This window comes from Xyrauchen texanus, chromosome 15 (assembly GCF_025860055.1).
Source record: "Xyrauchen texanus isolate HMW12.3.18 chromosome 15, RBS_HiC_50CHRs, whole genome shotgun sequence".
Lineage (NCBI taxonomy): Eukaryota > Metazoa > Chordata > Actinopteri > Cypriniformes > Catostomidae > Xyrauchen > Xyrauchen texanus.
In genome coordinates this window covers 776,230-802,845 of record NC_068290.1, presented here as the reverse complement: position 1 = coordinate 802,845, position 26,616 = coordinate 776,230, and the positions used below count along the sequence as shown (strand labels likewise).

Below are 26,616 nucleotides of genomic sequence, written 5' to 3'. Positions count from 1 at the left end.
TATTTGAATGTAAATTTGCTCATAATTCTTCTCCTCCTACCCACTCTGCATGAAAAATACCTTTTTGCATGTTTAAAATATCATCTTGCGCACGTAGAACATTTTCTTGTGCGCTCAAAATATAATTTTGTGCACGCAGAATTGTGGCACAATTGATCCTTGTTGGATCAATTCTGATGGATGTAGCAACGAAAGTCCCGCCTTATGGATAAAAGAGCCAATCACCTTCTAGAAACAGATTTAACATATATGAACCATGGTTAAAATACCATGGAATTTCTAGTAAAACCATAATAATCACAAAATTATGATATTTCATTACCATAGTTTTCATTTTCCTGTATTATTACTTTGGCTTTTCTACAGATATCAAGGTTAAAATATGGTTACTTTAGTAAAACCATGGTATATTTATTGCAAAAGATTCCAAAACTATATCAGAAAACATTTCCCGCCCTCTCTGTAGTACAACTTTATTTTCTAAATAAATGAAATGAAAATTCTATTTATAGAGACTATGAGAAATTAGTTTATGATGGAGGGAAAGGTCTGATTAATGAACATCTGGCAACTCTCACGCTGTCAAGGCATTTCCTGTTTTACCAGCAGCGTACAATTACAAAATAAAAGTCATCTGATTCTGTCTTGATGAGTAAATGAACGCTCATGAGTTAATCACAGAGATATTATATAAATACAAACACTGCATATGCATTGCAAAACATTTCTTTAATTAATATATGCCAGTCACACAAATGTTGCCAGCTCCACAGACAGAAGATGCAATAAAAGGGGGAAATACAGGGCAGATATTTCAACCAATACAAAATGGTGATATTTGAAGGTTACAAATTACAGTTTAGGATGTGAAACACTGATTCATCTGATTAAAGCTTCTTGATCTGGGACACTTCATTCAAGTAGGCAATAAACAGTTTGGTTCCCTCAATGTAGTTGTACCTGAAAGATAACACAAAAATATTAAAAATAGAATTAAGCTATGGATTGCGTGAGTAAAGATATGGAGTCCCACTGACTAAAGAGAAACACATTTACCTGCTTATCTTCTCATTCTGCGAATGAAGGCCGTCGTCGAAGCCGCCGATGGGGAGCATGATGATGCTCTTGCCCGTCTCATCCTGAAAAGTTCTGGCGACGGGAATCGTGCCTCCCTCACGGATCAGGTCAGGCTCTACATCAAAAACTACAGAAGAGTAGAGGTTTGGTCATTTAGTTACATTAACCACAAGTATCATGATTTATCAACAAATGTGATTTTTGGGTTCTGATAGAGGGCAAATTGTATTTATTTTCTCCCCAAATTGTAACGCCCAATTCCCAATGCACCCCAAGTCCTTGTAGTGGCATAGTGTCACCTCAATCCGGTGGCGGAGGACGAATCTCAGTTGCCTTAGCAACGTAGCTTGTTGAATGCATTACCGTGGAGACGTAGCGTGTGTGGAGGCTTCACACTATTCTCCACGGCATCCATGCACAACTCACCACACGCCCCACCGAGAGCGAGAACCACATTATAGCGACCATGAGGAGGTTACCCCATGTGACTCTACCCCCCCTAGCAACCGTCCAATTTGGTTGCTAAGGAGACCTGGCTGGAGTCACTCATCACTCCCTGGATTCAAACTCACGACTCCAGGTGTGCTAGTCAGCATCAATACTCGCCGAGATACCCAGACCCTCCCTAGCAACCGGGCCAATTTGGTTGCTAAGGAGACCTGGCTGGAGTCACTCAGCACACGCTGGATTCAAACTCACGACTCCAGGTGTGATAGTCAGCGTCAATACTCACTGAGATACCCAGACCCTCCCTAGCAACCGGGCCAATTTGGTTGCTAAGGAGACCTGATTGGAGTCACTCATCACTCCCTGGATTCAAACTCACGACTCCAGGTGTGCTAGTCAGCATCAATACTCGCTGAGATACCCAGACCCTCCCTAGCAACCGGGCCAATTTGGTTGCTAAGGAGACCTGGCTGGAGTCACTCAGCACACGCTGGATTCAAACTCACGACTCCAGGTGTGATAGTCAGCGTCAATACTCACTGAGATACCCAGACCCTCCCTAGCAACCGGGCCAATTTGGTTGCTAAGGAGACCTGATTGGAGTCACTCATCACTCCCTGGATTCAAACTCACGACTCCAGGTGTGATAGTCAGCGTCGATACTCGCTCAGATACACAGACCCCATACAGTATGTTTTTAAATTAAACAATTATTTGTATAATGCTATTAAAATAATTTTGACATCTGTTGTTCTCTAATGCATGTCTGATAATTCCCGTGACAGTGGCAGTGAATTATATGGTGTACTGTAAGTGTATAATATGAAACCTCTCTTGACCGCTGCTTTTCCGGCTTCATACAGTGGATGGTTGATATCAGCTAACCAAGGCTTGGCTCCAATAACCATGCTGACATTGAGTTTATTGGGACTCTTTCGTTTGGCAAACACAGAATGGAGATAATCTGTCACCTGTGTTAAAAAGAACATGTTAAACTCTTTTTAATAACGGATAAATAATGTGAGCAGCCGCGTCTACATCTTAAAATAAGCTGATTTTACCTGTTTTTCAACCATGGCTGGATCCATATTCGGTACCTGGCGAATGGAAAACTTAGCCGTAACTTTGGCCGGTATGACAGTCTTAGTGCCGGGTGCAGAGAACGCCCCCTCTATGCCATGGATAGACACAGTTGGGTGACGCCAGCGATGGGCGAGCAGGTCGACCTTAAAAGGGGGGTGAAAAAACATCAACAATATATTTTCGTGGATTCCAAAATAAAGTGCGGCTAGCTGTATTAACGGAATAATTCATCAAAAATGAAAATGGTCGTATTGGAAAAAGTTGTGTGAACATTCTTCAAAAGTTCTTCTTTTGTGTTCCACAGATGATAGAATGCAATATGGGTTTGGAACAACATTAGAGTGTGTAAATGATGACAGAACTTTCCCTTTAAGCCTTTCCCCTTGATCTGATCTCTTGTTCTGTACCTTGTTGCTGTACATGAGCTCACTGACGCCGATCTTTTCCTTGTAGTTCTCCACGTCAAATTCAATGTCTTGATACATCTTCCATTCCTCGTCAGAAAGATGCGCGACAGCTTCTCTTATGCCAGGGATCAGGATCGTCCCACTCGGGCTGATGAGTTTGTCTGTGAATGTAATGTAGAACATCAGCTGTGGTCATATCAAATCATAAAGAGCAGACGGGTTTAATGAGCACCTAAGATGCCGATCAGGTCTGTCATTGGTTCAATCACTGTGCCTCCATAAACACCAGAGTGTAAGTCCTGCTTCGGTCCCTCCACCTGCAAGAGTCAAAAATAAACACAAGTATGTGACGGTTAACAGTTTTTGAGAATCTGATCATTTGAAACGAGCATCTGATTCTTTTAATTGAGCAAATTAATCCATGAACTATGAAAATATTTGATTCTTTGAACAGAGAATCTGAATCTTTGAACAGAGAATCTGATTCTTTGAACTGAACATCTGAATCTTTGAACAGAGTATTTGATTCTTTGAACAGAGAATCTGATTCTTTGAACTGAACATCTGATTCTTTGAACAGAGTATTTGATTCTTTGAACTGAACATCTGATTCTTTGAACAGAGTATTTGATTCTTTGAACAGATAATCTGATTCTTTGAACTGAACATCTGAATCTTTGAATAGAGTATTTGATTCTTTGAACTGAACATCTGAATCTTTGAACAGAGTATTTGATTCATTGAACAGAGAATCTGATTCTTTGAACTGAACATCTGAATCTTTGAACAGAGTATTTGATTCTTTAAATTGAGCATCTGAATCTTTGAACAGAGTATTTGATTCTTTAAATTGAGCATCTGAATCTTTGAACAGAGTATTTGATTCTTTGAACAGAGAATCTGATTCTTTAATTTCAGCATCTGATTCTTTGAATTGAATATTCGATTCTTTGTACTGAGTGTCTGATTCTTTGAACTGCATGTTTAACCCCTTCTCACGCAGGCAGCCTCATGACTATGTACTGAATCACTGACTTTGAATTATTGTATTATAATTTATCTTTTCATGTGACCATTTATAAAAACCATAACAAAGAGCTTTAAGAATTGAAATGTGTAAACTGAGGCTAACTGCTGCCTTCTGTCTGTTAGTCTGTCACGCCAAAAAGTCCTTTTGTAAACCACATCTTGCTTAGCGAATCCCATGTAAGCTTGACTGACTTCAGACTCGATGCTTGTAGCAGGTGCTTAATAACCTCTTAACAACTAAAAGTGTTTGCCATCATCATAATACACACATATCTGAATACCTGAGCAAAGAAGTAGCAGTTTCCTCTGGTGCCGTATGTCAGCGCTGGTCGTCTACTGAGCCAACCACAGTCAGAGATGATGATGTAATCTACATCTGTGAAGAATGAGTCTTTCTGAGCCACAATCATGGCATCCAAACCGTTAGATCCGGTCTCTTCCATGCCTTCAATGATGAATTTAACATTCACAGGCAGCTCCTGAAGAACAGAGAGTTCAGTTATCACTTATTGACTGAATGGCAACCCGTTGTGATGGATACATTATAATGTTTCTGTATCTCAGCATCTCTTACAATGTTGAGGGCTCTGTAGACCTCCACTGTATGGATCCAGGCCAACACTGGCGCTTTGTTGTCAGATGCTCCTCTTCCATATAGATTTCCTGCGAGGAAATATTACGTATGAATATTTGCCAGAGAACCATTAAACCTCCAGTGAAACAATAACTGCAATAACTGAGTAAGAGGGTTACCATAGATGTCGGTCAGTTCGTAAGGGTCTGTTGCCCATCCGTCCTCTTTCTTGGCCGGCTGGACGTCCACGTGACCATAAACACAAACGGTGTATTTACTAGAATCGTTACCAAACTGAGCTGTCACCACTTTGGGCAGCGCGATGGTGCTTCCATTGGTCAACTGTAGGACAGGTGAAAAGAACAGATCACATGACGCTTGGGTTGTTTTGGGGGAACTGACACTGGCATTAATCGTTATTTAACACTCTAAACTTAAGAAATGGAGAACATTGACTGATCACGAGCGTGAACTCGTTTTCTGACCGTCTGCAATCCGATGTCCACCATTTCCACATGTCCTCCGATGAGGCGCAGTTTCTCTGCCGTCATGTCCATCATCCTGTGCAAGTCGGATCTCTTCGTGACGTCACTGGAGTCACTTTCTACAGCGACCCACCGTCTCAGGGTCTGAAACAAAGAACGAACATGCGGGTTGGGCAAATATTTGCTGTAAATAAGTCAGTGCTTAATTTGCACCTCTTGTTCTTAATGCAAGACTTAAAACTAGCAGGTCATAAACTCTCTGTAAAGTGATCATAGGTGGAAATCGCGGGGGTCGGGGGGGGGGTCAGGACCACCCCCATCTGAGGGTTGTCTCCCCCTAAAATATCATTAAAATATGTGTATTGTAAATAATATAATGATATATTCTTAAAATAATTGTTTAAGAAATAAAATAATACAAATGCAAACGGGGCAACAACAAAAAAACCTTTTAAACATTTTGAGTCCCCCTCCCTTGCCTCACAGTGCTTTGGTTGGAAGTTAATATTAAGTGATGTACACGTTAGACACCATATTGCCTGTTTTATCTCCATTTTACCAACGAAAATAATTAAAAACTAAGCCACAGCGCTGTAATTGCGTCTCTGAGAAACACACCGTATGTATGTTTTAATTATAACTGTGCAGCAACAACGTTGCTATTAAATGTGATATATAAATAAATAAAAGTTTGGTTTTGAAGAATTGTTTGGTCAGTTTAGTCAGCTTTATCATTAAACCAGAAAGAAACTTTGAGAAGAAGGATAATGGAACGGTCTCCGTGCTACACTAATAATAGTAGTGAGGCTTTCCTCGGTGTACACGTATCCTTGCAAGTACAATTTTGCCTGTATTATTGATGTCCCCTTCAAAAATTGCTCTTGAGAATTGTTATGTTTATTGTCGCCCCTGAAAGTGATGCGTAGTCACATCACATGACTTTTACTTGCATTGATCCAGTAAACAGCCTGCAGAAGTGTTCAAAAGCCGTGAACTTCAATCTGATCTTGTTATGGTTGATGTTGATGTCACATAAATGTCCGCTGTAATAAATTATATCCCCATTAAAATATGATATGTAATAAAAGGAGCTACATTTGATGAATAGTATATTTGCCCTGTGTAAATAACAATAGGAACTGTGTATAAATGAATAAAGGGTGATAAATCAATAGTAATACAACAGGCTGGAAACAAACATATATTCATTTTAATATCATATATATATATATATATATTGAAAGTTGAAACTTGACACCGGGTGACTCATCCTGAAAACTGCCCCATTTCTCTCTAGTAAATGTCAACATCATCAAACATGTGGAAATGATTGAAGTCTGTCACTCAAAACATGAGCTCAATGATGTCATTAAATGAGCCTATTTGATTTAATCTGCTACTCCTGGTCGGAGTCTTCCGTAAATAGTTCATACGTAGGGTTACGTTATAACTGAGTTTAATGGTGCAACGCTCAAATATTTAGTAGTGCGTAAGTTGTGACTTAGTGCCCGTTTATGCCACCACTAGGCTAACGGCTAAGATGTAACGCATCATGAACACTAACCATGCGCCACACAAGTTTTTATTTTCGTGCATTAAAATACACGTTTCAAAATGCCACTAGCTTTCGCCAAGATGGTATCGTGATTTTGAATGTTTCCCAGCTGTTTACCTTAAAACTAGTCACAGTGAGCCGGCTCTTGATCTCCCAGAATGCAACTGGGTTTTCTTGCAAACTATTGTATTTAAGAATCATACATTTACAGCTGAGGCCATGGTTCTCAGCAGGAAACAGGTGCAGTGCGGACTCCGGGTAGGGAAGGAGGTTTTGCCCCACGTGAAGGAGTTCAAGTACCTCGGGGTCTTGTTCACGAGTGAGGGGACAATGGAGCGGGAGGTTGGCCGGAAAATCATGGCAGCGGGGGCGGTGTTGCACTCACTCTATCGCACGATAAGAGATGGAAGGCAAAGCTCTCGATCTACCGGTCAATTTTCATTCCTACCCTCACCTATGGTCATGAAGGCTGGGTCATGACCGAAAGAACTAGGTCGCGAGTACAAGCGGCCGAAATGGGCTTCCTCAGAAGGGTGGCGGGCTTCTCCCTTAGAGATAGGGTGAGTCAGTCATCCGTGAGGAGCTCGGAGTAGAGCCGCTGCTCCTTTGCGTCGAAAGGAGTCAGTTGAGGTGGTTTGGGCATCTGGTAAGGATGCCCCCTGGCCGCCTTCCATGGGAGGTGTTTCAGGCACGTCCAGCTGGGAGGAGGCCTCGGAGAAGACCCAGGATTAGGTGGAGAGATTACATCTCCACACTGGCCTGGGAACGCCTCGGGGTCCCCCAGTCAGAGATGGTTAATGTGGCTCGGGATAGGGAAGTTTGGGGCCCCCTGCTGGAGCAGCTACCCCCGCGACCCGACTTCGGATAAGCGGTTGAAGATGGATGGATGGACATTTACAGCTATTTTTTACAGTGTGGAAAGGTCGTGAAAATTGGTCAAAATGGTGTGAATGTAATTGAATGTGTGTGCAGATATTTATGATACATATTTGTTATTAAAAATAACACTTACAGCTGTAATTTTACAATTCTGTGTCTTGTTTGCAACCTCGATAAAAAAGTAGGAATTGCAAAGAACATTCTCCAAATCTGAACGAGGCCCTACAAACTCAAACAAAATGTTTTTGTGCATTGCACGTCGTCGAAACAGTGAATCAATCAGTGCTGACACACTAAACGATCAAAGAGATTGTGTGCAGTACTGCTCTTATCTAGAGGTTAAATACACAAACACATGCTGTAAAGTGCAAATGATTGCATAACAGTCTTACAGTGATTACATGCAACAGTAACGCTGACATTACAGAGGAAGTTCTGTCCATTTGGATCTTTCTAAGTATCTTTGGTTTCTTCATCTGCTCACTCAGAAATGAATAAATCACAGAAGAGTCTCACTGTCTGCTTATGTGGATATCAGTTATTTACAGGCCAATTCATCGTCAGATATTTGGCCTATTTAAAAGTATCAGTATCGGCTATTAAAAACCCATGTCAGGTGACAAATATCAATGGAATTATCAGAGAGTATCATATCATAAGACCCAAATAATACCTCTATAAAGTCCTCTTCATGGGTGTCCACATACTGTTTCAACTCATCATATCTGAAAGAAGACACCGTCGTCCACAGAAGCAGACAAACAAACGTAACGAAGTTCATCTGTTGAGAGCAAACACACATAATCAGCACAAGAATGACAGAATCTCCCATTTTAAGATGTTTAAAGAAAAGTTTAATAACCTACCATTTCAAAATGAATTGCTTTAGAAGGAAGAGCTTCCGGACCTCTCAATGGCTTTCTCCAGAAACGTGTGGTTAAATAGTTTTCATCACAGGGCACCTCCTGTCGAGATAAGGTCACCAATGTCTGCTTTGCATGGAAAAAACAGCTTGTTACTGCCCAAATGAATTCTCTCGCTGACAAACACAATCCCTAAAGCTCACGCTGAGTTTCATATGGAAGATCAGCTGAGGGACATTCCAAAGCTCAAACATTGAGTAATACAGAGAGCTCAGTGTCAGAAGAACAGACTACAGCAGGGGGGTTCAAACACGACAATTTACAACCTGTATAACACACAAAATCTGCAAATAGTTTGAAAGTGTTCAAGTCTCATTCCTTGCAACGTACTGTTCATTAAAAAGTGTGAACATACACATACTCTGCATAATGTACATGTTGTATCTTTCTTGGGATTATAAGGCTACTTTGAAACTATAATTATTATTACTAATAATAACCAATATTAACCCCTTAAACTCTGGTGCATTTTTGCATATTATCTTTCTTTATAATCTTATGATAAACAGACATAACTTTGTAAAAATGTAATTCTGATTCTGTTCACTTTGAGAAGTCTCCTTTATTCCACTAGATGGCAGAAATCACTAGAACAACAATTCTATGAAGCTCATATTTCTAATGCATTATAAAGGCATTATAAATGTATTATTAACTTCTCGTAAATAATTGTAACTACAGATATAACACATTATAAGACTTCCTTATTCATAGTTATACTTTAGAGTATAATGCATTATAAAGCCATTATAAATGTATTATTAACTTCTCGTAAATAATTGTAACTACAGATATAACACATTATAAGACTTCCTTATTCATAGTTATACTTTAGAGTATAATGCATTATAAAGGCATTATAAATGTATTATAAACTTCTCGTAAATAATTTGAACTACAGTTATAACACATTATAAGACTTCCTTATTCATAGTTATACTTTAGAGTATAATGCATTATAAAGGCATTATAAATGTATTATAAACTTCTCAGTAAATAATTGTAACTACAGTTATAACACATTATAAGACTTCATTATTCATAGTTATACTTTAGAGTATAATGCATTATAAAAGCATTATAAATGTATTATGAACTTCTCATAAATAATTGTATCTACCGTTATAACACATTATAAGACTTCCTTATTCATAGTTATACTTTAGAGTATAATGCATTATAAAATCATTATAAATGTATTATAAACTTCTCAGTAAATAATTTTAACTACAGTTATAACACATTATAAGACTTCCTTATTCATAGTTATACTTTAGAGTATAATGCGTTATAAAGGCATTATAAATGCATTATGAACTTCTTGTGAATAATTGCATCTACAGTTATAACACATTATAAGACTTCCTTATTCATAGTTATACTTTAGCGTATAATGTGTTATAAAGGCATTATAAATGTATTATAAACTTCTCGTAAATAATTTGAACTACAGTTATAACACATTATAAGACTTCCTTATTCATAGTTATACTTTAGAGTATAATGCATTATAAAGGCATTATAAATGTATTATAAACGTCTCGTAAATAATTGTAACTACAGTTATAACACATTATAAGACTTCATTATTCATAGTTATACTTTAGAGTATAATGCATTATAAAAGCATTATAAATGTATTATGAACTTCTCATAAATAATTGTATCTACCGTTATAACACATTATAAGACTTCCTTATTCATAGTTATACTTTAGAGTATAATGCATTATAAAATCATTATAAATGTATTATAAACTTCTCGTAAATAATTTTAACTACAGTTATAACACATTATAAGACTTCCTTATTCATAGTTATACTTTAGAGTATAATGCGTTATAAAGGCATTATAAATGCATTATGAACTTCTTGTGAATAATTGCATCTACAGTTATAACACATTATAAGACTTCCTTGTTCATAGTTATACTTTAGCGTATAATGTGTTATAAAGGCATTATAAATGTATTATTAACTTCTCGTGAATAATTGTATCTACAGTTATAACACATTATAAGACTTCCTTATTCATAGTTATACTTTAGCGTATAATGCATTATAAAGACATTATAAATGTATTATGAACTTCTCTTAAATAATTTTAACTACAGTTATAACACATTATAAGACTTCATTATTTATAGTTATACTTTAGAATATAATGCATTATAAAGGCATTATAAATGTATTATTAACTTCTCGTAAATAATTGTAACTACAGTTATAACACATTATAAGACTTCCTTATTCATAGTTATACTTTAGAGTATAATGCATTATAAAGGCATTATAAATGCATTATGAACTTCTCGTGAATAACTGCATCTACAGTTATAACACATTATAAGACTTCCTTATTCATAGTTATACTTTAGCGTATAATGCGTTATAAAGGCATTATAACTGTATTATGAACTTCTCGTGAATAATTGTATCTACAGTTATAACACATTATAAGACTTCATTATTCATAGTTATACTTTAGCGTATAATGCGTTATAAAGGCATTATAAATGTATTATGAACTTCTCGTGAATAATTGTATCTACAGTTATAACACATTATAAGACTTCCTTATTCATAGTTATACTTTAGCGTATAATGCATTATAAAGACATTATAAATGTATTATGAACTTCTCTTAAATAATTTTAACTACAGTTATAACACATTATAAGACTTCATTATTTATAGTTATACTTTAGAATATAATGCATTATAAAGGCATTATAAATGTATTATTAACTTCTCGTAAATAATTGTAACTACAGTTATAACACATTATAACACTTCCTTATTCATAGTTATACTTTAGAGTATAATGCATTATAAAGGCATTATAAATGTATTATGAACTTCTCGTAAATAATTTTAACTACAGTTATAACACATTATAAGACTTCCTTATTCATAGTTATACTTTAGAGTATAATGCATTATAAAGGCATTATAAATGCATTATGAACTTCTCATAAATAATTGTAACTACAGTTATAACACATTATAAGACTTCCTTATTCATAGTTATACTTTAGAGTATAATGAATTATAAAAGCATTATAAATGTATTATAAACTTCTCGTAAATAATTTTAACTACAGTTATAACACATTATAAGACTTCCTTATTCATAGTTATACTTTAGACTATAATGCGTTATAAAGGCATTATAAATGCATTATGAACTTCTCGTGAATAATTGCATCTACAGTTATAACACATTATAAGACTTCCTTATTCATAGTTATACTTTAGCGTATAATGCGTTATAAAGGCATTATAACTGTATTATGAACTTCTCGTGAATAATTGTATCTACAGTTATAACACATTATAAGACTTCATTATTCATAGTTATACTTTAGCGTATAATGCATTATAAAGGCATTATAAATGTATTATGAACTTCTCTTAAATAATTTTAACTACAGTTATAACACATTATAAGACTTCATTATTTATAGTTATACTTTAGAATATAATGCATTATAAAGGCATTATAAATGTATTATTAACTTCTCGTAAATAATTGTAACTACAGTTATAACACATTATAACACTTCCTTATTCATAGTTATACTTTAGAGTATAATGCGTTATAACACAAGCAACATCCGATGTTATCACAGCAGAAGTTAATACAGTTAATGATATAAGTGATGTATAATGTAAACAGTTAAAAGGCTTTATGATTGTATTATTAGTTGTAAAAATTAGAAAATCTTCTAATAAACAGCCATAAACTTATAACATACAATACATCACAAGTCAAACTATATTAAAAAAGTCTCCAAACATTACAGTTTATTGAATAGAGTCCAGTATACATTTATTTATTTTATTCATGGGTGTCTGTACATGTGTTTGATCAACATATATTTTTTGTTTCTGATGTATTTTAACCTTTTATGTTTTCAAGTGTTTTTCGTTTTTCGTAATATCTCAAAATTAGCATCGAATGTGTGTGTTACATTGTATTTTATGCATGTGTACAATATACAGTATAACTTCAAGCATGACGTCTTACAACCACTTAAAAATACCTTATTGATGTTGTGGCAGGGCAGAGGGCAGGGCGGGTCGTGATCCTACACACCTGGTCCCGTATTAGGCTAATTAAGCCTCCGTGAGGGATAAAGGTCGACTGAGAAGGATTGTGCGGGAGAGAGAGATCGTTAACGGACATGTCCGTCGTGTGTGTTTGTCTTTTAAGTTTATCATTACACTATTATTTATATTGGAAAGCCGGTTCTCGTCTCCTCCTTTCCATTGATCCCTTTACACTGGTGCCGAGGCCCGGGAAGGAGGAGGGATACGCCGTAGTAGAGTTCTCGCCACTACCGTCCACCCCAACGGAGCAGCCGCGAGGGGAGAAGGGGCTCCTAACCGACCGACTGGAGCGAGAGAACCGCTGTCAGGGGCGGGGGAGACCCCTTCTGTTCCCTGAGAATGCAGCGGGGCGTTCCGTCCGCCAGGGGCTCGAGGTCTGCCTCTGATCCACCCGGAGAGGCGCGGCTGTCGTCCGATAGAGGGTGGAGGAGTGGCCGAGGAACAAGCTGCGGCGTATCAGAGAACTGGCGAGTAAGAGTTTTTTTTTCATCTCTCTCTCCTCTCTCTCTCTGTCTCTTCTCTCTCTCTCTCACTGTCACTCTGCGTTGACCTTTTCCCTCTTTTAAATTTTACAGGGTTTTTTGGGGGGGGGAAACTACACTGTTAAAGGAAGTACCCCCCCCCCCATTTTAATCATTTCTGTTTCCCTCCCCTTGTCCCCTCCCTCGTCCAGGTAGACGGGGATGACCTGCCGGCAGACTAGACTTAAAGCACGCCCTCCCCCACGGAAAGAGGGGGGGGGGGTGTGTACGTCAGGCCGGGGGCTCCCCAGCCTGAGAGAACGACGGAAGAATGTGGCAGGGCGGAGGGCGGGGCCGGGTTGTGATCCTACACCCTGTTGCCTCTAGGGGGCACACATTTTTGCGCAAATGTTTTAAGGCCTTATTTTGTTATTTTAAGTAACAAATGCAGAAGTGATGTTATCTCTGACTTTAACGTTTAAAGCATAAACTTTTTTGTGATATGACTCCCCAATAATAGGGCCAATAATTTAATTTCGGAAACAACATGTTGTGTAAATCGTGTCTAATGTTTTTCTCAAATAGTATAAATGTGATAATTATGTACTAAATAAATTATACTGTAGCTGCCTTTATATTTAAGAAAGTGGGGCCCTTGCAAGGGAAACATAATATTTGGGGTCCTTGTCATTAAAAAGTTTGAGAACCCCTGAACTTGAATGTTTAAAACAGTTTGAGAGTCATTTTGCCACAAAAGTCTCATTTTAAGTTCCTGAGGTTTTAAAAGAATATAATATGATGTATTGATTCACAGTTTCAAAAACATAATTACCTTCTAAGACAAGAAAAGAATGATGACTTTTTACTTCGAAACACAGGGAGCCTAATTAGAGGGTCAACAAGGAAATTTGAGTAATTAGTTTGGCAGGTTCAACACGCAATTTATTAATAGCATGTGGCATATTTCCGGTTCTTTTAACTTCTGCGGATTATCCCAGCATGCTCGAACAGACCCCTTCCTAAATGAGCGTACACAATCTGTGCAAAATATAATAAAGAATAAGTGGTGGTGGCGTAGTGGGCTAAAGCACATAACTGGTAATCAGAAGGTTGCTGGTTTGATCCCCACAGCCACCACCATTGTGTCCTTGAGTAAGGCACTTAACTCCAGGTTGCTCCGGGGGGATTGTCCCTGTAATAAGTGCACTGTATAATACATTGGTACTCAGAAGGTTGCTGGTTTGATCCCCACAGTCACCACCATTGTGTCCTTGAGTAAGACACTTAACTCCAGGTTGCTCCAGGGGGATTGTCCCTGTAATAAGTGCACTGTATAATACATTGGTACTCAGAAGGTTGCTGGTAAGATCCCCACAGTCACCACCATTGTGTCCTTGAGTAAGACACTTAACTCCAGGTTGCTCCAGGGGGATTGTCCCTGTAATAAGTGCACTGTATAATACATTGGTACTCAGAAGGTTGCTGGTAAGATCCCCACAGTCACCACCATTGTGTTCTTGAGTAAGACACTTAACTCCAGGTTGCTCCAGGGGGATTGTCCCTGTAATAAGTGCACTGTATAATACATTGGTACTCAGAAGGTTGCTGGTAAGATCCCCACAGTCACCACCATTGTGTTCTTGAGTAAGACACTTAACTCCAGGTTGCTCCGGGGGGATTGTCCCTGTAATAAGGGCTCTGTATAATACATTGGTAATCAGAAGGTTGCTGGTTCGATCCCCACAGTCACCACTATTGTGTCCTTGAGTAAGACACTTAACTCCAGGTTGCTCCGGGGGGATTGTCCCTGTAATAAGTGCTCTGTATAATACATTGGTAATCAGAAGGTTGCTGGTTTGATCCCCACAGTCACCACCATTGTGTCCTTGAGTAAGACACTTAACTCCAGGTTGCTCCGGGGGGATTGTCCCTGTAATAAGTGCACTGTATAATACATTGGTACTCAGAAGGTTGCTGGTTTGATCCCCACAGTCACCACCATTGTGTCCTTGAGTAAGGCACTTAACTCCAGGTTGCTCCGGGGGGATTGTCCCTGTAATAAGTGCACTGTATAATACATTGGTACTCAGAAGGTTGCTGGTTTGATCCCCACAGTTACCACCATTGTGTCCTTGAGTAAGACACTTAACTCCAGGTTGCTCCGGGGGGATTGTCCCTGTAATAAGTGCACTGTATAATACATTGGTACTCAGAAGGTTGCTGGTTTGATCCCCACAGTCACCACCATTGTGTCCTTGAGTAAGGCACTTAACTCCAGGTTGCTCCGGGGGGATTGTCCCTGTAATAAGTGCACTGTATAATACATTGGTACTCAGAAGGTTGCTGGTTTGATCCCCACAGTCACCACCATTGTGTCCTTGAGTAAGACACTTAACTCCAGGTTGCTCCGGGGGGATTGTCCCTGTAATAAGTGCTCTGTATAATACATTGGTACTCAGAAGGTTGCTGGTTTGATCCCCACAGTCACCACCATTGTGTCCTTGAGTAAGACACTTAACTCCAGGTTGCTCCGGGGGGATTGTCCCTGTAATAAGGGCTCTGTATAATACATTGGTAATCAGAAGGTTGCTGGTTTGATCCCCACAGTCACCACCATTGTATCCTTGAGTAAGACACTTAACTCCAGGTTGCTCCGGGGGGATTGTCCCTGTAATAAGTGCTCTGTATAATACATTGGTAATCAGAAGGTTGCTGGTTTGATCCCCACAGTCACCACCATTGTATCCTTGAGTAAGACACTTAACTCCAGGTTGCTCCGGGGGATTGTCCCTGTAATAAGTGCTCTGTATAATACATTGGTAATCAGAAGGTTGCTGGTTTGATCCCCACAGTCACCACCATTGTATCCTTGAGTAAGACACTTAACTCCAGGTTGCTCCGGGGGGATTGTCCCTGTAATAACTGCTCTGTAAGTCACTTTGGATAAAAGCATCTGCCAAAATGAATAACTTCCATTTTCAAATGTCATTTTAAAAACTGTTCAATTTTGTACATGTGTTTTTCAAATTCCTTTGAGATTAAAGACGACTGTGCTTTAGTTCTGGAGTTAGTTGGATTAGTCAGGAGAGCTTAACCGCATGGAGCATTTGTTATTTCTTGCATCACAGACCTTCCAGAACTTTAGTAAAGCTTGCAAGTAATTCCAGAGAAATGCCACAAGGTGTAGCCCTTGAAAAATATATTCTTTATTTTAATGGGGAAAGAATGTAAAGTGCAACTGGAAAAACCTGACTTCTATGTACCTCTTGTAATATTATGGTGGTACAAAGTAATTTTAAGAACTTAATATAGTTGGTACTTTAACGGATTATCAACTAATGGTATATACCGTACTTTACAGTTAGGAAATGTCAAATATACAGGTACAAAAATTGCATCCCACAATGCCTGTATAATGCAGTATAGAGGGAAGAGGTCGACCAATAGTGGATTTTGGTGATACCGATAACTAAGGTGCTGGAAAAGGCAGATAACAGATTAATAGCCAATAGTTTTTAACTCTTTAAACTCTGAAGATGTTTTTAAAGATTTCCTGTTTCAGTGGCATACCCTAAATTAAGGCTTATAACTTGACAAAAAAAAAAACAAGTGTTTGGTATCACTGTAAAGAAAAAAAAAATTGTGATATAGATTATGATACATTCTGAACTCTTAGGCTAAAAATTTGTTTTTTTAGCCAAATATTTTAATTTTTTCTTATTTTTCTGATATGATTATATATCTCTGGGTGTAAATAAGGCGGCTCCGAAAAACTGTTTTTGTTTTGTTCCCAATCATGTCAACTGCATCTGAGAATATGTTTGTATTGATGCGCCAAAGCAATCAAAAGTTCCAACATTACAAATATAATTGATCATAGTGTCCAAAAACATCTCCAAACAAATAAAAGATAATAATTGTACATAAGAACTAATTACACATGCAAACACAACAATGACTAAAGGTTTGCATAGCATGCAGACATGATTTTAGTCATGAGATTTCACAGAATGAGTTTCATTCTGTGTCATTTGAGTCATCATTGAGTCTGTGTCGTGTATTTGGCGCCATCTCCTGGTGGTCATATGTAACATTGTGCTTCATGTGGATTATCTAGTGATCTTTACATCTGATTATCTTGTGTGTGGACTCGATTGAAAGATAATCACTGACTCTAAATAATCATATGTGATATTTTTTGTGAAGTTATCAGCAAACACGTGGCATATGAGCAACACTAACATAATTGTCAACTATTGGAATAATGTACGATATCTATAATCTCTGGCTCCTCCTGTCCCGCCACCGCCACAGTATATACAGCAAACTAGTTCACATTTTGCATCTGATCCCTCAAATATTGCGGTCCCCTCCCCGAGTCTCTCGGGGCACTCATTCAAAATTGGTGCAGCCACAATGGCTGCTGATCTGTCATGTTCACAGATGTCTTTTTGTTTTTGTGCTTTTATGTTGAAGTTTAGTTTAGTTCCTGTTTCCTGTTTGGTTTTGTAGTCCTTTGTAGTTTCTTTTTATGATTGGTTTTCCCCTGATTGTTCCTCCTTCCCTGATTGTTTCCCCAGGTGTCCCTCATTCCCTTGTTTGTTCCTTTCTGTATTTAAACCCTGGTTGTTTGTTCAGTCTCTGTTCGGTCATTGTTTGATGTTTGTAGATGCCTGGATCTTGTTGTCTTGCCTGCCTTACCTGTCTTGCCGTGTTTTATCAGTTTGTGTACCCCCCGATGTTTTCATGTTTTAGTTTCAGTTTTGTCCCCCCGTGGATGTTTTCTTTAGTTCCTGTGTATTTTGTCTTCACTTTGATTTAAATAAAAGAACCGCATTTAGACCCCACTCCTCGTCTTCCTTCATCTGCCATCGTAACATGATCAAGGACTATCAGAACCCACAATGAAGATGGTCAGCCACTGGTCTTCCTCATCCTATCAGAAATTTATTTGACCCAACCCTCAAATATCACATATGCTCAACTCTCGATCATCAAGTTTTCATACCAATCTGCTGGCGGTCGGGGGCTCTTACTGTTCATCAACATCTCTTCTCACACAATCATCAAATTCAAGCGTGTATATTGTCCTGCAATGACACCATATAGCCATATCCACCCTCTTCACCAGGGCTTCCACAGTCCCAAGTATGGTTTTCCTTTGCATGGGTACTGCACAAGCCTAGCTCGCCCTTATCGAAGGGCTCATGCGTAACATTGTTTTTCTTTCAACAACTATTGCAGGACATTATCGTATGGCTTTATGCTATGTTGTTCGCCTTTTGCCACAGATAAACATCAAACAACGCCCGCCCTAATCAGAGGGCCCATAATCAACGTGGTATATCTTTATACAACGGGTATTGCATGACAACGTTGCCATTATCGTATGTCTTTATGCTATGTTGTTCATCTTTTGGCAAAGATAACCATCAAACTACGCCTGCCCTTGCCACAGGGCTCATAACCAAGTTAGGTTTTCTTTCAACAAAAGGTATTGCACAACATCGTCACCCTTATCATAGGGCTTTAAGCTACGGTGTTCATTTTCTGGCAAAGATATTTGAAACAACATCCGCCCTCGTCAGAGAGTTCATAATCAATGTTGTTTATCTTTCAGCAAAAGGTACAGCACAACAACGTCGCCCTTATTGTAGGGTCTCATATTACTTTTATCTTTTGGCAAAGATTCTGCACAACTACAGGCGCCTTGTCGGAGGGCTCAAAATTAAACTGATTGTCCTCCAGCAAGGATATCACTCACATTATGCCCCTCTATCATAAGCGCCATCAGTAAACACAAGCACGGCTCATCCTATTGCAAAGGTATTGCACAACCGTGCCAGGGATATTGTGTGTTTCATGCCAAGTGTCAATTCTAGGTTGTTACATCTCCTTTTCTCTTCTCCGGATTGAACGGCAAACACGAGACCTGGTTCGTAACCTGACCGGATCTTCTCTTTTGGGGGTAGTATTTTATTTCTCTCTTTTGGGGTAGGTTCCTCGCCCCTGCCTCCTATCTCCAGCAGGATCTGACAGTTCAGAGTTCAACCTCTTCTGACCGCTTCATGTTTCATAATCATCAAATAAATGTAATCTTAAAGACTCAAGTCTGCGAGTCTTTCTGATAGAAATGCTTCACACACAATAAATTGGCTCTCAAGGATGTATACCTTTGTAAAGGGATCAATGGAAAGGAGGAGCGAGAACCGGCTTGACAATATAAATAATAGTTTAATTGGTAAACTTAAAACAAGGACACAAACACACACATGACGGACATGTCCGTAAACGATCTCTCTCTCCCGCACGATCCCCTGCAGTCGACCTTTATCCCTCACGGTGGCTTGATTAGCCTAATACGGGACCGGGTGTGTAGGATCACGACCCCGCCCTCCGCCCTGTCACAACCTTGTTGTCATGATTAACATGGGGTAAATTGTGTCATGTGACCCTACGTTTTTGCGTTAATGCCAATTTTCTCGACAAAGTGTTTCCAAACCAGTTTTTTGCAACATTTGAAGTATCAACATAGAGTTTATGCGCTAGAGTTAAACGGAAAAATATTATGTAGACACTATTACGTGAAATTTTACTGATTAATTTGCATTTCCATCCTCTATATCGGTTTTGATGCGCTACACCTTTTGTCGCAAAAATAACCCTTGGACGGAAATGTAGTTAGCGAATGTGCTGACAGTGGACGTTTCCATATAGTCACATTTTTCTTTGCATACACTTGCTTTCATTTAAAACACTTGATCTAAATATTTATATATATTATCAAAATATGCATTGAAGTGAGGATACATATATGGATGCATATTTTAAATGATGAACGATACAGCAAATCCTCAAGAGGTGTCAATTGGTAAAACCGATCTATAGCTCTACTTCTAATAGAGGGTTCCCACAGTTGTGGAAAAACCTGCAAATATTAGGGAATTTCCAGGCCTGGAAAAGTCTGTTGTGAATATTCATTTCACAATTTAAAAATCACTATCCAGTAATCATGATCAACCAGAAATGTTGAATTTGTCAAATAGAATTTGAACTTTCTGTGCTGCGTCAGTTAATGCGCTCTTATAGCAATATTCTGATCTTTAACTCATTCAACTGTGAGAGTTCAAGAAGGGTCTCTATTTTTAAAATTGCTCTCAGAATGAGATCATGCAGCTCTTTTAAAAACACACTATTGTGAAAGTACAGTTTAACCCCCAATCCCCCCCCACGCTTGAGACAGGAAACAAGATGAGCGCCACAAAATCAGGTCACCAAAATCTCGTAAAGGAACATCTTGAATGTAGCATCACCCACACGGTTGGAAACACTGTTGTTGTGTGTGTGTGCCCACCTCTACACCTATGCATAATGGGAATATTCTGAAAAATCCACTTTCCATTGTATGAGCCATTAGAACTGGTTCGTGATTTCCAGGTCAAGTTCTGAGATGATATAATACTGTACTAACCCTTGAGTGAACAGTCTATAAATGATTGAAGTGAGCATGCTTTAGCGCTGTGCTCATGCCAGACTTGTGTAAATGCTACGTGTTAAACCCACTACACTTTCTGCATGGGCAGCACAATGTAACCTGTTAACCTTTGACCTTACAGGACGATGCAGCACTTAGAGTGATGAACAGACATTCATTTCATGTCAGAAATGTTTTAAATATATTCAGTGAGGACCTGATGCATACATACATTCATGCAAGTTAAAGCGTGTGCACTGTTACGCACCTATATCCCTGATATAAGGGAGATCGGGGCAAGTTGTCACATTGGCTATATAAAAAATCTAACTATCCAAATTCTTGAGCAGCGGATGTTTATCTCAAACAACTAGTTTTAAACTGTCTTGTAGTAGAATATTTTTTTGTTTACCCAACAGATATATACAAATAAATAAATACATAAATATATTATGAAGGGTCGAATTCACAAGTAGGTCTAAACACAATAACGTCTTTTACACAGATGTTGTTCCCAGAGCTTTCCCGTAATCTGGGCTCACATTCAAACACATCACGAAATCCAGTAAAGACAAAAGTGACATCACAATGGCAAGTTGCCTGGTCTTGGCATCGCTCTCATTCGCATTCATTGTTATATTTTTTCATCTTTTTTGGGAAGAGGTTTGGACAGTACCCAATGATTTTATTCCCGCACTAATTACTTTTATAAATAGCTCATCAGATCATGTTTATTGTGTTTCTGGCTGCTGCCTACCTGAAGTGCCCTTTCGAGAACAATAAAGATTGAAAATGAACGTTATGACCATCAAATAAATAAATAAATAAATAAATATGATATCAAGGTCCAGTTCAATGTTATTGATACTGAATAATAATAAAACAGTTTAGTCATAATATTAAAGATGATTTAAAAGTAAATTAATGATTTTAAAGTAATTAATCATAACCTCGCTCGACCACACGTACACATGAGTGGACGTTGTATTTTGGCTTTGCTATACGCAATGCGTAGGTTAAATTCATTTAAACTGACTGATCTCAGTTCAGGAGACACTCCTGGAAACATAATAAACAATTTGATTTTAACAATCTGACTTTCAATAGATTTGGTGTTATTCAAAATTTCATGACTTAGTCCCGCTGTCCTCGTATGTGGAATTTTTTATTTTTTTGTTGCTTGTGAGAAATGGAAGAGGGGTTCTGTGTATCTCAGCGAGTATTGATGCTGACTATCACACCTGGAGTCGTGAGTTTGAATCCAGGGCGTGCTGAGTGACTCCAGTCAGGTCTCCTTAGCAACCAAATTGGGCCGGTTGCTAGGGAGGGTAGAGTCACATGGGGTAACCTCCTCGTGGTCACTATAATGTGGTTCTCGCTCTCGTGGGTCGTCATTTAAAGTACCTGCGTTTAATTACATCTGTAGTTACACTGTTAACCTAAACCTCACCCCTACCATGACCTAATATTAACCCTACCCGTACCTCAATGTTATAAGCAGTTATGTTCGCTTACACTGATGTCAGCAGGTGTGTAATCGCTATTAAATGAAGTGACTGTTATAATCATTTGCCTCGAATCTGATTCAGCGTCTCAAATACTGCATAATTTAACAAATTAAAAATGCTTTAAAATATCAATCTTGAAGACATTTGAACGCCCAATATGGCTCACGTAGAAGCAGAAGTCCCGCCTCACGGGTGAAACAGCCAATCACCTTTTAGAAACAGACATCGCCTGTCAGTGAGCAAATGATCCTAAAGAAGAATGCCTTTGATAAAACCACACGGCCATACATTCATGATGCTCTGTGATCATGCTAGTTTATTCACCAAAAAGTCGTTATTTCATTTAGGTTATTTAAATGTTATAAACGTACACAACTTAATAATTGTAATGTTTTATGTCCAAAACAATGGATTGACATTTGATGGTTTAAAAGAGGAAAGTGATGTTAACCAATGTTTCCTTTCATCTGCGTTACTGGGGAAATTTGTCAAATGTGTTCTCACCACAGGCGGAAAGAGACAACCTGTTTGAAGCCGGTTATCCTGTAGAGTGTCACAAAGTAGGTCAGTGACCGTTTCAACGGAGCAATTGCACCCTTAAAAGAGTGTTTTACACCCCTTTACTCAATGCATCGCATTACTCTTACACATTACACAAAGCAAATGACGATTATGTTACAGAGACACAATATGATCACAAGGGCTTTCAAAAGTCTTGAAATAGCTGGAAATAAAGAGATAGTTTTAGGATTTTTAAAATGTATATATATATATATATATATATATATATATATATATAGTATATATATATATATATATCAGTATATAGTGAATAAATACATTTTTTTCATTTTCAAAATAACATGCATACATTCAGTCCTTTACCTTCATGTATATGTGATATATGTTCTGGGTTTGTCCCTTGAGTATTTTAAAGTAATGTTAAAGGCAGATGCAAACATACGGAGTTGCCTATTGTTTTGCACAGGAAATGTGCTTTTAGTACCTTGAAGATTATTTACAACTTTTTATGCAGTTATGGGGTATTTTGGTGCTTTTATAAAAGGAGAAAAAAAAAAGGAGATTTGGTTTAGACGTGTAATGACATCAATTAGATCTTTATAATGACAGAGCAGCCTGCATATATGAATATACACAGAAATACTGTGCGTTGATCGCACACCCAAGAATAAAAAAATGAATCAATCAATCTGATTCTATACTGAACTCAATAAACTTTAATGTTTGTGCATCTTATTTGGAGACTTATTGAATAAATCACTTCCATAATATAAGTTTGACTTGTGATGTATTGTGTGTTACAACATTATGGCTGTTTATTAGATGTTGCTTTTGTAACTTTACGCTTATAATATGATCATAAAACCTTTTAACTGTTTACATTATACATCACTTATATCATTAACTGTATTAACTTCTGCTGTGTTAACATCGGATGTGCTTGTGTTATAACGCATTATACTCTAAAATATAACTATGAATAATGAAGTCTTATAATGTGTTATAACTGTAGTTACAATTATTTACGAGACGTTAATAATACATTTATAATGCCTTTATAATGCATTATACTCTAAAGTATAACTATGAATAAGTCTTATAATGTGTTATAACTGTAGTTACAATTATTTACGAGAAGGTAATAATACATTTATAATGCCTTTATAATGCATTATACTCTAAAGTATAACTATGAATAAGGAAGTGTTATAATGTGTTATAACTGTAGTTAAAATTATTTACGAGAAGTTCATAATACATTTATAATGCCTTTATAATGCATTATACTCTAAAGAATAACTATGAATAAGGAAGTCTTATAATGTGTTATAACTGTAGTTACAATTATTTACGAGAAGTTAATAATACATTTATAATGCCTTTATAATGCGTTATACTCTAAAATATAACTATAAATAATGAAGTCTTATAAAGTGTTATAACTGTAGATACAATTTTTACGAGAAGTTAATAATACATTTATAATGCCTTTATAATGCATTATACTCTAAAGTATAACTATGAATAAGGAAGTCTTATAATGTGTTATAACTGTAGATACAATTATTTACGAGAAGTTAATAATAAATTTATAATGCCTTTATAATGCATTATACTCTAAAGTATAACTATGAATAAGGAAGTCTTATAATGTGTTATAACTGTAGTTACAATTATTTACGAGAAGTTTATAATACATTTATAATGCCTTTATAATGCATTATACTCTAAAGTATAACTATGAATAATTTAGTCTTATAATGTGTTATAACTGTAGATACAATTATTTATGAGAAGTTAATAATACATTTATAATGCCTTTATAATGCGTTATACTCTAAAATATAACTATAAATAATGAAGTCTTATAAAGTGTTATAACTGTAGTTACAATTATTTACGAGAAGTTAATAATACATTTATAATGCCTTTATAATGCATTATACTCTAAAATATAACTATGAATAATGAAGTCTTATAATGTGTTATAACTGTAGTTACAATTATTTACAAGAAGTTAATAATACATTTATAATGCCTTTATAATGCATTATACTCTAAAATATAACTATGAATAAGGAAGTCTTATAATGTGTTATAACTGTAGTTACAATTATTTACGAGAAGTTTATAATACATTTATAATGCCTTTATAATGCATTATACGCTAAAGTATAACTATGAATAAGGAAGTCTTATAATGTGTTATAACTGTATATGCACACTATATATGCACTCTATATGCACTATATATGCACTATATATGTACACTATATATGCACACTATATATGCACTATATATGCACTATATATGTACACTATATATGCACACTATATATGCACTATATATGCACACTATATATGTACACTATATATGCACTATATATGTACACTATATATGCACTATATATGTACACTATATATGCACTATATATGTACACTATATATGCACTATATGTGCACTATATATGTACACTATATATGCACTATATATGCACTATATATGCACTATATATGCACTATATATGTACACTATATATGCACTATATATGTACACTATATATGCACTATATATGTACACTATATATGCACTATATATGCACTATATATGTACACTATATATGCACTATATATGTACTACTATATATGCACTATATATGTACACTATATATGCACTATATATGTACACTATATATGCACTATATATGTACACTATATATGCACTATATATGTACACTATATATGCACTATATATGTACACTATATATGCACTATATATGTACACTATATATGCACTATATATGTACACTATATATGCACTATATATGTACACTATATATGCACTATATATGTACACTATATATGCACTAAAGATAAAGAATAACTATGAATAATGAAGTCTTATAATGTGTTATAACTGTAGTTACAATTATTTACAAGAAGTTAATAATACATTTATAATGCCTTTATAATGCATTATACTCTAAAATATAACTATGAATAAGGAAGTCTTATAATGTGTTATAACTGTAGTTACAATTATTTACGAGAAGTTTATAATACATTTATAATGCCTTTATAATGCATTATACGCTAAAGTATAACTATGAATAAGGAAGTCTTATAATGTGTTATAACTGTATATGCACACTATATATGCACTCTATATGCACTATATATGTACACTATATATGCACTATATATGTACACTATATATGCACTATATATGCACTATATATGTACACTATATATGCACACTATATATGCACTATATATGCACACTATATATGTACACTATATATGCACTATATATGTACACTATATATGCACTATATATGTACACTATATATGCACTATATATGTACACTATATATGCACTATATGTGCACTATATATGTACACTATATATGCACTATATATGTACACTATATATGCACTATATATGTACACTATATATGCACTATATATGTACACTATATATGCACTATATATGTACACTATATATGCACTATATATGCACTATATATGTACACTATATATGCACTATATATGTACACTATATATGCACTATATATGTACACTATATATGCACTATATATGTACACTATATATGCACTATATATGTACACTATATATGCACTATATATGTACACTATATATGCACTATATATGCACTATATATGTACACTATATATGCACTATATATGTACACTATATATGCACTATATATGTACACTATATATGCACTATATATGTACACTATATATGCACTATATATGTACACTATATATGCACTATATATGTACACTATATATGCACTATATATGTACACTATATATGCACTATATATGTACACTATATATGTACACTATATATGCACTATATATGTACACTATATATGCACTATATATGTACACTATATATGCACTATATATGTACACTATATATGCACTATATATGTACACTATATATGCACTATATATGTACACTATATATGCACTATATATGTACACTATATATGCACTATATATGTACACTATATATGCACTATATATGCACTATATATGTACACTATATATG

At 36.3% G+C, this 26,616-nt stretch overlaps 1 protein-coding gene and 1 long non-coding RNA gene across 2 annotated transcripts; one reads left to right on the top strand and one right to left on the bottom strand.

Annotated features, from left to right (window-relative positions):
* Positions 1-699: 699 nt before the first annotated feature.
* On the bottom strand, positions 700-8,639 carry cndp1 (carnosine dipeptidase 1). The gene is made up of 12 exons (XM_052143895.1): positions 8,403-8,639; positions 8,210-8,317; positions 5,103-5,246; positions 4,797-4,959; positions 4,618-4,706; positions 4,325-4,522; positions 3,247-3,331; positions 3,015-3,175; positions 2,586-2,750; positions 2,354-2,495; positions 1,057-1,204; positions 700-960 (listed from the first exon to the last, which is right to left on the bottom strand). The coding sequence occupies exons 1-12, from the start codon at positions 8,403-8,405 to the stop codon at positions 888-890; spliced, it is 1,479 nt and encodes a 492-aa protein (XP_051999855.1). The 5' UTR covers positions 8,406-8,639; the 3' UTR covers positions 700-887.
* A 5,583-nt stretch (positions 8,640-14,222) lies between these two features.
* On the top strand, positions 14,223-15,576 carry LOC127655872 (uncharacterized). Its single transcript, XR_007972107.1, has 3 exons — positions 14,223-14,326; positions 14,819-15,125; positions 15,249-15,576. It is a non-coding gene; the product is annotated as an uncharacterized LOC127655872 (long non-coding RNA).
* The last annotated feature ends 11,040 nt before the right edge of the window (positions 15,577-26,616 follow it).